General features: G+C 44.9%; 1 protein-coding gene across 2 annotated transcripts in view; it reads right to left on the bottom strand.

Annotated features, from left to right (window-relative positions):
- Positions 1–13,531, bottom strand: part of LOC142768853 (venom peptide isomerase heavy chain-like) — a 51,551-nt gene that overhangs the window by 9,271 nt on the left and 28,749 nt on the right. For both annotated transcript variants that reach the window (XM_075871252.1, XM_075871250.1), the window contains 3 exons: positions 9,892–9,925; positions 8,295–8,365; positions 5,220–5,320 (listed from right to left, as the gene is read on the bottom strand). In XM_075871252.1, the coding sequence (XP_075727367.1) occupies positions 5,220–5,320; positions 8,295–8,365; positions 9,892–9,925 (206 nt within the window). The remainder of the gene's footprint in view (positions 1–5,219; positions 5,321–8,294; positions 8,366–9,891; positions 9,926–13,531) is intronic.

Raw genomic sequence — 13,531 nt, 5'->3', positions numbered from 1 at the left:
CAAAGAAGTGTTTCTTGAGCTTCATTAGGTAAGTTTTTCAAAATCTTGTATATTACCTGGTCAGAACCTGGGGCGAATTCTGACAGCCAATCAGTGCTGCGTACAGCTCTGATAGGCAGAAAGGTTTGTTGTATCCTTCAGTTTTCGCACTTCTACGTTGTATCCTCTGTCGTCCTATTTGTGTTTTGTAGCTTTGAAAGGTTTTGGAGTAATGGGATGAACAGGATACATGTTCAAAATGTGCACCCAGGGAGTTAGCTTGGTCTTACAATGAGTCATCGTGTATGTTTACCAAAGGAAGACAGGATGTTCGTCGACCTTCAATTGTTGATGATGAGTGGTTTTTAATGGCGCAAAGGCCAATGGATGGCCAAAGAGCGCCATTTCAATAGACTAGAAATATGAACAATGATATGATTCGTGGCTGTAAAAGGGCCTTAAAATTCCTCGCGCTAACGCGGGTTAAAACATGGAAGTAATAAAATCATGACAGTGGCGTGAGATATGTGTGACAGTGACGTGAGATTCTACTAACCCTCTTCCGTGTTTTAACCTCATCTGTGCAGGAGTTGATATCTGAGATAAAGCTCTGCCAGTGCTTTTTTCTAGATTGCTGGCGGATCCTCCTGCCTTGGGATTTTATGTGTTTTAAATTTATTAAATTTTTGGCTGTATGGGGAGTGCTGTAGTAGCCCGCATGCTTTGTTTTTTTTTTCTTTTGAGCCTTGTGGCACTCTTCGTTTCACCAGAGAAGACGTCGCTTTTCAACCTCATTTTTACTCCAGGTAGACATTGGGAAGCACCGTAAATTTTAAGGCAGTGAGGTATTCAACAGCAAAATCATTTCTTAATGAAGACATATTGGCCCACGAGAGAGTTGCAGTGAGAGTTTGACACTTCTCTCAGTCGGCTGTGTCGACCTTCCACTGGGAAGCTTGTGGTGTAGACTGGTACTCTTGCCGTCTTAAGAGCTATGGGGAAACGATCGCTCCCATATAGGTTTTTAATAACATTCGAGCTAAATTCAGGTAAGAGATAGTGAGACAATGCTGAAATCAATGGACGAATATGTTTTACTCGCTAAGCTAAAATATGCGTTTTTTTGTTCAACAAAGATGCGCCAGTGGAAAAAAATTGTTCGATCAAACGACCTAGGGTACCAGTACGAGAGTCGTTCCACAATCCACTGTGTGTGTTAAAATCGCCAAGAACAAGATATGGTTCTGGCAAATGATCGATAAATAGCTGGAATTCCTGCTTGTGCAGCTTGTACTGTGGGGGTATGCAGAGAAATTAAATGGTTACGAGACCGTTTAAAAGGACAGCTCAAACGGCCACTGATTCAAGAGTTGTTCGAAGCTGCATACGTTGACACTCTACACTTTTGTCTATGATGATGGCAACACCAGCAGATGATGCGAGCGCATCATCCCGATCCCAACGGAAAGTGACATTTTGTGTGAGGAAGTGAGTGTGGTTGGTGCTTAGGTGGGTTTCTTGCACGCACAGCACTTTTAAGTTATGTGTGTGCAAGAGTTCATAAAAATCATCGAGGTTCCTAAGAAGGCCTCTCACGTTTCATTGCATAATTTTTGTTTCCATAGTGAAAGTAGATTGATGCTGTGTGTACAAATAGAGTGAGTGTTGCGTTGGATTACAGGGCCCTTTTCAGGCCCTAAACGCAGGGTTAATCTTTTTTGGAGCGTCGGACAGCCGGTCGCCGCTCATTTGGCGCGGAATGCACCGTTAAAACATGTCTGGTGTCCATTGGCTCCTGTGAGGCGTCGGGCACGTGCTCTAGCGAGCGAGTCTCGCGAGAAAGCTTCGCCACAGAAGACGAGGCCCTCGCACCCATCAGCTCGGAGGCTGACGAGGCTTCTCTAGGGTCCAGGCTGCGTTGGCCATTGCCAGCGCCAGCAGTGAGTGAGGACAGTGATAATTTTCTCTTCCGTTTTCCACGCAGGGCATGCTGTAGAATAGGCGCCGTGCTCGCCATCGTAGATTGGGCAGTGAAGTGAATTGTTAGAGTTGTCGGAGGAATGTTCGTGGTTTCCACACTTGGCGCAGGTAAGTCGACCCCTTCAACTCTGTGAGCCATGAGCAAAACGTTGACACTTAAAACACCTACGTGAATTTGGTATATAGGCTGTGACTTGTTTTCGTGTACCCAGTTTGAAGAGAATCTGGAAGCGAAGGTAACAATCCACAATTTTGTGACAGTTTCTTCATTCTCGCGTTTAATTTTAATTCTTTGTACCTGGATTGCATCCTGGTCCTTCAATCCTTCAAGCAGCTCTTCCTTACTCATATTTAGGTGGTCGTCATCGGAGATAACTCTTCGGACTGTGTTTATTGATCGATTTGGGGTCGCTGTGATTGCAAACGTGCCAAATGCAACAAGGCCTGAAATTTTTCTGTACTGCTCACTGTCGTGCACTTCAAGCAACAAGTCTCCGCTAGTCATTTTAGTGGCTTTATACCTTAGTCTTATTGTGTCAACAAGACACTTTGCAACAAGAAATAGAAAGATGGTTCTGACGATTTTTCCGGTATCTGTGCAGTGTATGACGTGGAATCGGGGAAAAATTTCTTCAGGTTTAACAAAAAAGCAGTGAATTTTATCGTTGCGTCCTCTTTTTCCCAGAGGACGATCAGGGAGTTTTGAAAAGGCATTGAAAGTCAGAAATATATGATTTTATTCGGTAGCCACGCCCGCCGCCCACCACCAAGCCCAACACAAGGGCGCTGTGACACGTTGTGACAGCACGAACGCCAACTGTACGTGGCCATTGTAACCTAATATATAACGCCCAAGGAAGGACATATACACAAAGTAAACCCTCACCACCAGGAAATATGAAATTAAGCCCTAGGGAATAGTAGACGGGAAAGATATAAAGTATGAGCGAAAGGCGAAGGTGCGTTGGAGGTATAAACAGGAAAAGGCAAAGGCCGATTTCCCCTGGGTATGTGAGCCCAGGGGTGTTATCTACGCGAAGCTCGAGCCAAAGGGGTGTGTTGCCTCTGTTGGGTGGCCTTAAAGGTCTAATTACCCGGCTTCGGCTCAACCCTCAGGATCTCTTTTTCCCCGGACACGGCTCAGCCACGCAAGGCTAGTGGTGGGAAAGGTTAAAACCCCCCGTCAGCTAGGGTCCGTGGTGTCGCTACACACCAAACACCTGCTTGCGCAGACGCCTCTGCGAGGGGGTTCTAATACAAAAAAAACAACAACAAAAAGACCATCTTCCCGAAGGAAACCTTGATCAGATGTGAAGCGGCAGCGTTGCGCACGGTTTGAACGGTACCAACGCGGGTGCGGCGGTGAGTGCTGAAAGGTTTGTTTGAAGCGATTGCTGGCGTAGGCCTTGTAGGTTATACATACAGACATGTTTCAATGCGTACGTTAAGTGCGTGAGGTTTATTGCGCGTGAACCGAAGAGCCGGTAATGTAGCGAGCGGCGGTCGCTGCAAATGTCACGGGCGAACGGGTGAGGCGGTAGCTGCGGGCGCCTTGGCGAGTGCGTGGCAGGCGTGGGAGATTGTGACGTCAGCGCGCGCTGCGAGGGGAGAATGGCGTCAATGCGCAGGTGCGTTGTGACCTACTTGGCACCGCGCCAACACCTGCGGCGTGTTGTAAGAATGACGATGATGTGTGGTGTTTCATGGCGCCAGGTCCATTTGATGGCTAAAGAGCGCCAGCTCAATGGACACGTGATGTGATGAATGCTTATGGTAGGTGGCTATAAAAGGGGCTTTACATTACTTGTGCTAACGCAGGTAAAATTATAGAAGCATTAAAACCATGGTATTGACGTGAAATATCGGCAGTGAAAGTGAATGGGGAAACGTCGGGATTGTAAACAATGATGAAGATGCAGCCACCCCGGCAGCGACCTCTCTTCAGAGATCGTGCTACAGAGTGCATGGGTATATGACGTTACAAGTGCGTACGTCTGTTAAAAACGCCAGCAATGATTTATGTGGAAGAAGGGGTTCTCTACCAATGAACATTGAAGGGTTCAAGAATATCTGTTGTCGGCAGGGCAACAAAAGGTGCTTTTTTCTGAGAGAATCTAAATCACTGCACTGGACGAGGATGTGGAGAACCATGAGTAGTTCTCCACATCTCTAACACAATGGTGCATTGCTACCAAACACCTTGTGAGAGCTGTTTGCATCTAAAAAATTGTGGGATCCTTCGGCTTCGCCTTTAAGAGTTTAACCGAATATTGATATCCTATCCCTTGACCGTACTTCCAATCTTTAGCGAATGAAATCCTTCGAACTTCCTATGCACCCACTATGTGTGTATACAGGAATAGCCACAGTAACATGTCTGTATTTTGTAGTGGATGACTAACTTTAAACAATGAAACCATTATGATAATCACAAGTCATTTCAACCTATGAAATTGTACGCTTGTACCACGCATTATTACTGCAATATTTCACGTTGTATTGCAAATAATTCATGCAGTACGAGTGTTTCCAAACCATGAAAGTTAAATGCACTGCATTTCCAAGCTGATGAAGTTATTTTCACTGTATTCACCAGCGGACGCGTCGCACTGGGGTAAAACACCCCCTTGCCACGCTAACGACCCAGATTTGATCCCCACTGAGGCCCAGAATTTTGTATTAAATAAATGTTATTCAAATATTTTTTTATTTTTTTGTCAACGTAAGGTGATGATTTTTGGTTGCTTCATAAGCAACGACGCCGACGCCAGATTTCAGCGAAACGAGCTTTTTAATGCTCTCGCGTTCAAAACTCTATTCAGCTTCCTTCCTTGAAAGCTGTTGAATAAGCAAAGATGATACCCCTCCTCCCACCACCACCCCTAGTCAGGTTATTAGCTTGCTGTGCTTTGCAAGTATTTTTCAAGTACGTCTGTGTTATATTGTAGCTAAAAGGGGTCATTCATTTTTGGCATTACTTGCGAACCTGACGGGAATTAGTTGCGAAAATTTGCCGATCAATCAATTCATATCTCATGAGAAAGGCCATTTGTTACAGTGATGCCCTTTTTTTCCTTTAAAGTTGAGTTGTTTGGCCGATAGATATTCGCTGTCTTCAGTAGAAACATGGCCCGCGGCATCGTTACATAACCAGAGGTACATTGTAGCTGCATGGTTCGTTGTTTACTTCACAAGGAGTTTTTTTTTTTATTTGGAAAGTCTGCTCCTAGGGAAAAGCAGTTCAAATAAAAACTACTCACTCGAGTGTGCAGTGCGCAGCGGTGAGAATGTGGCGCTTGGTTAGGATACTTCCTCCGCATGCGCTTCGACCATTATTTGTTCCGATCATTTGGAGGTACACCTAAACGACGGGGAAAATGGTGAACTATCAGCATGGATATGAGAAGTGGGACTGGTCTTGAGCCAAACAGGAGTTTGTCTAGCTAAATAGTGGTTTTAATCCATGGATATTTATAGGACAACTCTTGGACCAGTGGCACTGCTGAGGCACCCATGACAGTCAGAGAAGAAAAAAAAATGGGGAGGGGGGGAGTTCAAATAATAATGCAACACACAGTTTGAAATAAGTGCCCTTGATTTCTTGCCACAAATAGTGGTCAAACTAAAGTGCTACGCAAATTCAATCTCAACAGCTTGTCAAAAAGCTGTGTGGCGTGCAGGCACGATCAACCATTTTCTACGTTTACTCTTCAAATGTACAAGCCTAGAAAAAGTATGCTCTCATGCATATGTCCTAGTAAACTGGAACAAAAGCTTTACTGCCATCTCACAAAAAGGCACCCCCACCAAAATATATAGTCGTTATACGGCGGAGCATAAGAAAAATCAGAATGAGCCGTTGTCATGGCTGGTGGTTTTTGTTTTTTAGTGGATGAGTTTTGCGAACCCCTAAAAAGTGTTTCGTCGATCCTTGGAGTCAACAGACCTTTATTGGAGAATTACTGAGCTAAAGAACAGTCAAGGGTGCCGCACTTCCTTCCGACTTATATTTCTAGAGCGCTGTACACTCTCGAGGGTGTTACGTTGTTCATGGGTCACACCGTAAGCTTTTTACAGCCGTAAGCTGTGTTTATGCGACTTACACGTTGAGGTAATCGGCGTGTAGTACGAGAGAAGGCAGCTTTACAAGTTTTACACTGATGGCGACTATCCAGTGTGCCTCGAAACACCCGTTATAAGCCTTTGCAGGCGCAATGTGGAAAATCCTTTCATGGAAATTTTTTCACATTGTCACTTGCCCATGCATTTTTCTCTCGATTTCAAATAGCGGTGAACTATAAACTCGCATTTTTTAATCTACGATTGACTCTAGCCCATAAAACGTGAGGATGCTAGTCATGGAATAGCCAAGCACCCTTTTGACACATGTGAGAGTGTAGCAAAGATGCGCCTACTTTTGCACGGAAGAAAGCAGAAAAGACAGGAAACGCTGTTGGCGGCTGCTAGCCATTTGATATGGCAACAGTGGCCCGTTATGCTGTGGCGTTCCCTTTGTGATTGCATTGTAAAAGCCATTCTCTTACAACTGCCTACAATGAACATTTCTGTAAAACTTTTGTATCGGACAAACACTATATTGAAATGGTGCCTTGAATTTTTCGGTGCGCGAGAAAACATTGGCGTCGACGTTTAAAAGGGACCTTCACACGCCAGCTGTCCTTAACACCATGACCAGGATTTGGGGGCATGTGCAGTTAGCGCCATCTCTTGTGGGCCACAACGGGGGTCTGCCTTAACTGAATAGAAAATAGGCGAAAAAATATCATGTCCGAAGAAAAAAGCTAGTTAGCAAAAACAATTCAAGGTTTTATACAACAGTCTCGCAAAGTTAGAGTGCCGCAATACAAGCCACCTGGCTTGCCGCAGCGTTTAACATGTGAGACTACGGCACCCCATGTGTTTCTAAGAATGATGTTCAATTGTCCAGGGAAGCCGCACGCTTCGTAGTGCGATACTATTTGATCAAAATGTACCAGCGGGTCTCTTCTACACATAACCCGTAGTCGTTTTCGATAACTAGCTTTTTTTCAAGAGATGCGTTTTTTTCTCAGCTATTTCCACTCAGTTACAGCAGCCGCGATTAGTGATGCCAAGAGATGGCGCCACGTTTAGATGCCCCCATACCACGTTTAGATGCTATGCTTAAACTCTTACCAATTCTTCTGTTCCTCCTCCTGAGCCTCACATCACTCCTTCTTACCCCCCATTCCATTTGCCACCCCTTTGCTGTTCTAGGCTGTACATGGTTACGCTATTGTCACGAGGTCGTGGCTTCGATGAAAACGGAGACAACTCGTACAAAACGAAACTGTTTAGTTGGCCGAACTTGAGGCCGGTAAACAGAAAGTGAGATTAGAGCGACGCGTACTGGCAATGATAGCGGTGAACAGAGCGTAGGCCATCGATCAGCTAACAAGCGGCGAAGCGCGTCGGCATTTATACATGTGCTGTGAAATATTGCAGTGTTATTGCTATAGTGGTCACGTCAGTTCTGCATTAATCTGCAATGTTCGCATTGCGCGGGTAATCATGACAGATATACTATAGTCGCGAATCTCCTCGAACACTGCAGGCGTGGTTTGCGCTGTGCAGTACTTATAGTATCACGGTGCAGTGGAGTATAACTTGAGGGAGGAGTGTAGCACTATTCTTTACCCTGTTCCCATCCCTTTGTCCGCCATTTGGGATCAGTTGTTATGGTGTTTGCCTACTGAAACGAAAGTCGCTGATTCAATCCCGACCATGGCGGTCACAATAAAGTGGAGGCAAATGGTACAGGACCATGTACAGTGTGGCATCAGTGCCCTTTAAAGAACACCAGGTGGTTGAAATTTCCGGAGCCCTTGACTACGACGTCGCTCATAATCATATCGCGATGTCTGGACGTGAAACCCCACATTATTACCCTCCTCCTCCCTCTCAGTTCTATTTTGTACCCCATTGACTATGCTAATCATGGCTCTGTTATATTCGTGCTACACCCTCAGCTTTTTCCTCTCCTCAAAATCACTTCTAATGCCCTCTACTTTTTTGTACTGTACTATAATCTACAGGATTATGTTATGCTTTAGCCTCTCTTCCTCCAATTTAATTTTGCTCCCCTTGCTATACTGTATTATTCTTGGCTATGCACTGCTTCCACAGCAAACAGTCGGAGAAACAAAAGAAAAGCTACTATCTGCAAAAACACTTGTGTGGCCTTGAACAAATTTCAGAAATTGTAAACACTGCGAGTAATCACCCGTGAAAGAAAACAACTTGCAGTAGTACGCTAGAGGATAACATATGATCAAGGTTGGCTATATGTGTCATACCATCCATGGGAATCGATTCGCTTCCGCAGCAGTCCCATTCACAATCATCCCATGGGTGGACATACCACATTCTGAAAAAGAAAGTGACACAACTGGAAGTTGTGATGGTAGTTATGACGTGTCTATGGTACAAAGGTGATATTTTCTCACTGTAAGAAACAAAGTTATAAATAAGCCAAAGTGCGCTTGCAGGAAAGGTACCGTAGTAACAGGGGTATTATATATTGCTGGTTGTTTTATCAAAACTAAATTTTGCTTTTTAAGCAAATCGAAAATTGGAGAATTTCTTTATGCTTTTAGAGCCCTTGCCGGTGGCCGCAGAACATGCTATCGTCGCAGCAATCAGCGTGGTTATGTCATGAATCACTAGATATGGGTTGACAGCACCGTCGAGTTACCGAGGAGGCCTGGACGCCTTCCGCGGTCGGTACTTGAAGCGTCGGCAGGCAAGCGGGTGACAAAGAGGCTTGGACACCGTCCATGCCGAATGGCACTTTCCTCGGCAGCCGTCTTGCGGTTTCCATGCCAGATCTGGCATCGTTGGAGCAAACAGCGGCTCCGCATCTCATGGCTGCACAACCCAAAGCCAAGGATGCGTGAACGGCGTCCGTGGAAGGGTGATGGGGCACTAGAGTCCTTTTGACGGGATCCACGCACACGGGATCGTTGACTGCGTTCCCAGACGAGAAAAGCCCGTGTGGTGCCTTGGTGAGAACGAATGAAAATTGAGCCGCCGAGGAGGGCTGGACGCTTTCCCCGAACTCGGGTATGGAGTTCCACAACACGCACCATACTCGAGCTCCACTACATCTACATTACAATATATTGTAATGTAGACGTAGTGGCGCCAGGGTATGTTGCGTGTGGGGCTTGGTGGAAGGAAGAGAACTATGCAGTCAAATAAAGAATAGCCGGCCCAGTGAAGGTGTGCCGTATTTGAGTCTCATTAATTACAGTATATACTTTCAGAATGAAGATGAATAGGTCCGGAACGATAGACGATGCAAGAGAAGGACGCACGCACGAAATGTATATATATTGCCACGAGTGAAATAACAGTGACATCAAGTAGTTGACGTCTTGCTAGAACCAGACAAGAAAGCAACGATCTCTCCTTCCTCCACCACTTACAAGCCAGTTCCCGCCACAGTGGATGGCTGATGGCTGATACATATTTACATTATATATATATATATATATATATATATATATATATATATATATATATATATATATATATATATATATATATATATATATATATATATTATTTATTATAACTAAAATAATTATTATAATTAATATATAATTAATATGAATAATTAATTACAGCTAATTTTTCATCGAAATAATAATGTTCGGTGTTTAACGTTCCCAAACGACGATACCACTGAAAGCACTCAACCGAACATTTCATTACTAGTGCATGCTCACTATGGTTACGTCTTGTAAAAGAACTACGCTTGCTTGGGCATAGTCGACTATATTACCGTAAGTGGGAAAGGGTTTCTTTTTAATCAACTGCCATTTTCTTTTTTTTACTTTTTGAAGCGCAATTATCTATTTTGTGCATTATGAAACAATTTAAAATACTCACCAGGTCCATTTATTTGCAACCCATCGGCACGTACCTAGAAAAGAATTATGCAGAGCAAATTAAGATATGAACTGTCATTGCGGGAACACTGTACCATCGCATGCCGGTGTCGAGCCGATCCCGTAGTGTGGGCACGAAAACATGTCGCGAAAAGAGAAAATCAGTGACAGGTAGTGCATTGCGTTTTCTCAGCGTTCGCTTACAGTGGAGCGGCTAGCATGGAGTACCATGTATTGAGATGAATCTCTTTTAACACGTGCAATATAGGGTGGCAGAAGCGTAGAAAGAAGTCGGATGTATCAACACGTGAATAGTGCATGGAGCGAATGTTTTAAAGGGCCACGCATTACAAAGCTGTCAGTCGTATTTATTCACGATTATCGGCAGATGCGCCAACAATGTAAATGGCTGATAAATTCCCGAGTTATCTTTCGGACACTTCGTGGGGTCCTTTCGCTGATTTTCAGAAGGAATAATTATTGCGTAGGGGCGAATTCGAAACCATACTTGTTTTAGGCGTTCTAGGACACTTCGAAGCAGCTGTTATTACGCACACAAATGTTCGTTTCCTAGCGCCCCTGTTCAAGCAGGCACCGTGAAACGAAGCCAGGCTAGCAGCTGATGAAGCGATGTGAACGGGGCCTGATTACGCTGACGCGTTTTGTACTTCAAGACGATTTATTGATATGTGGGGTTTAACTTCGCAAAACCACAATATGATTATGAGAGACGCCGCTGTTGAGGGCTCGGCAAGTTTAGCCCCCCTGGGGTTCTTTGACGTGCACACAAATCTCGACACACGGGTTTAACACATTTTCGCCTCAATCGATAATGCAGCTGAAACCGGGATTCGATCTCGTCACCTGCGGGTCAGCAGCTGAGTACATTAGCCACTAGACCACCGCGGCGAGACATTGCACTTGAAGACGAAGTTTGATTGTCCTCCAAGCTATTCTACCTCGAGCACAGAAAGATGCACTCAAGGGCTGCTTGTAATTAAAGCCGTAAGTATGCAAAATCATTGCGAGAACATGACTGAAAAGTCGACAGCCCAAGCGAACGGTTAAGGTTGTCGCATGCTGTAAAAAAGTTCAAAATTATCTCAATTATAATGCGTATTCGGGGTGTAGCTCATTATCTTTCTGAGACCCAGAATAAATTTAGGGTCATGAATTTTCATTAAACTTTCATAGCGTCCCTTTTTGAGTGCAAAGGTGAAAAGCATCGAGTAGCTTTTAATATGTGGTGTTGGTTGGTCGCAGCACGTTGTCTAATATATTGGGCATAAGCACGCCGGGGCACTATTTGGAGAACAGAGTGTAGGGCGTAGTTGAGGTAAGTGACCACAAAAAGACACACACTGAAACACAAAAAAGTTATAGACCATCCCCCCCGAAGGGAACCATGATGGGATGCGAAGTAGCAGTGGCGCGCATTGCGTTGACCCGGCTCAATTTGGCGTCGACGTGGGTGCTGGAAGAATGAGTTGAAGCGAAACTCGGCGTAGCCGTCACTCGAGTAAAACGCAAAAAAAAAACATGAGAGGCGGTTGGGGTTTCGTGTAAGTTTGATCACAGATGAACGAGCCGAAAGAGTGTTTTGACTCGACGTGCGGTCGAGCACCAAGGGCGGTGAAGAGGGTGAAGTCAGAGAGAAATGAAAATGAGAGAGAAAAAATGATTCTAAAAAAAAAAGATTCTGAAGTCTGTTGCGGGTGGGTGGAGGAGCGACACCATCCAGGGGTGTTGGGAGGAGCCGGTAGCTGCAGTGGGTGAGGGAGAGAGTGACGTCAACGCGCAGCTGCAACTTGACCGACTTGGCATCGTTCCAAAAACTGCGGTGGGGGAAACTCAATGCGGCGCGTTGGCACGGAGACACGAACGGACAGCGTTACATAGGCTAGTCAAAGAGCTGCTTCGCACCTAATAGGATTTTCTTAGCTGCTTCCAAACCTAGAACGCAATCATTAATGGCAATATTTTCTCAGTTGTGACACCACTCACATGGGGCATATTATCCAAGAAGAAAAATATCTGATGATTAAATGTAATAAGGAGAAGACTGCATCGAAAAACATGTTACTTTTTCTAGAAAGCAATGAGAGCACACGAGCGTAATGTCGAGTTTTTGTTATTTTGACCTAATGTTGATTACATTGAACATTGTGAAATGCGCAATGGGGGCACAAAAAAGACTACCGCGTTTTTGGCTCATGTATGAATTTCTTTGTGTGTTAGCTTGAACCTCTTACGAACTCAAATCAATGCCTAACTACATTTGCATAGCCGAAACAGTAATATATATCCACTTAATTTTTAGGCAGCTGCCGTAAATGTCGTTCGTGCTCAATTCCGCCATATCAAGCGCTTTTGAGAGGAGGAAAACACACCGACTTTGACCGTATTTACTAGATGGCAGCACGGGCCCCTCAAGCAGCCGCGAAAAGGCTTTCCGGAAGTAGGCTGCTGACATTAGATGCCGCTAAGTACAACTGAGTCGGCGAGTGCATTAGGTACAAGTGAGTTTGATCTAGCGATGGGCATGCCGAGGGGGAGCGGGAGACCTTCGCGCATTTACGGCTCAAGCTGAGTACTTTGTCTCTCGCGTATGTGATGTTGCGCGCATCGTGACACAACTGGCTGCGATACACACACTGATGCAGGACCGAAATGATCGCATCTCCACTGAAGTGACCCTATCAGCAGGACGCTGTTGGCAAATTAGACGCTGCATGCCAATCACATATCCAAAGGACAGTCGTCGACCCGAAAATTACGTTCCTTCGCTATTGTAGGCCGTGAGTTGAAAGAAATTGCTGCCAGCATTTTCCCACGAGGGGAAGTCGAGTAAGTGCGTTGCAGAGTGATGGGGGTATTGCGTGAATGTTGCGTAATTCGGTATGTTTGGAGAATGCCTAATTGGAAATTTTTCCTTATTATTTTTATTTACTTAATGGAGGAGAAGCGTTGCCTTCAACGTCAAGCGAAATCCAAGTAAAAACGCCCTTGATTGAATTCTGAACACGCGATCCCGTGCCTACATATATGGGGTGTCCAGTGAACGGTTGTGCAGCGCGAGCAGTTGTTGTTTACTAGCAGACACTGCCTGCGTCAGCCTTGCGAGGCGAAAGAGGGAGAGGGGTGTGACAGTTTTGAGGGTGTATTCCTGCGCTACCACGAGGCGCGAGAATGCGCAGCGGAGGTGTAGACGGCACCTCTATGACGCCAAAGCGCGACATCGTGCGTCTAAGAAATGCTCCGCATTTAAATCGACTAAGTGAAAACTCATCCGGCTTTGCTTGCATTGCTTGCGAGTGATTTGCAAGATGCTGCAGTGCGTGCAATCTAGTGTCTCCGGAATGTGTATAGCGGTCTCGAGTCGTTGATCGTCATGGTGAAGAACATCTGCCACCAGGTTACAACATGAGTGCATCAAGATCTAAGGCTGTTGTAGCTACTATACACCATTAGACAATACATATGAATGCGTACTGAACATTGACTACTTCTGTGAAGACACGTTTCACTGTCATGCGATATAGAGATTCTTATAGCAAAGTGATCAGCCACTTTTTGTTCTTCTTCTACATGCATTTGAATTAAAAGTCTAGTCTTCGTAACTTTCCACTTATATCACTATT

This window comes from Rhipicephalus microplus, chromosome 8 (genome assembly GCF_043290135.1).
Source record: "Rhipicephalus microplus isolate Deutch F79 chromosome 8, USDA_Rmic, whole genome shotgun sequence".
Taxonomy (NCBI): domain Eukaryota; kingdom Metazoa; phylum Arthropoda; class Arachnida; order Ixodida; family Ixodidae; genus Rhipicephalus; species Rhipicephalus microplus.
This window is presented reverse-complemented; position numbering and strand designations above follow the sequence as displayed.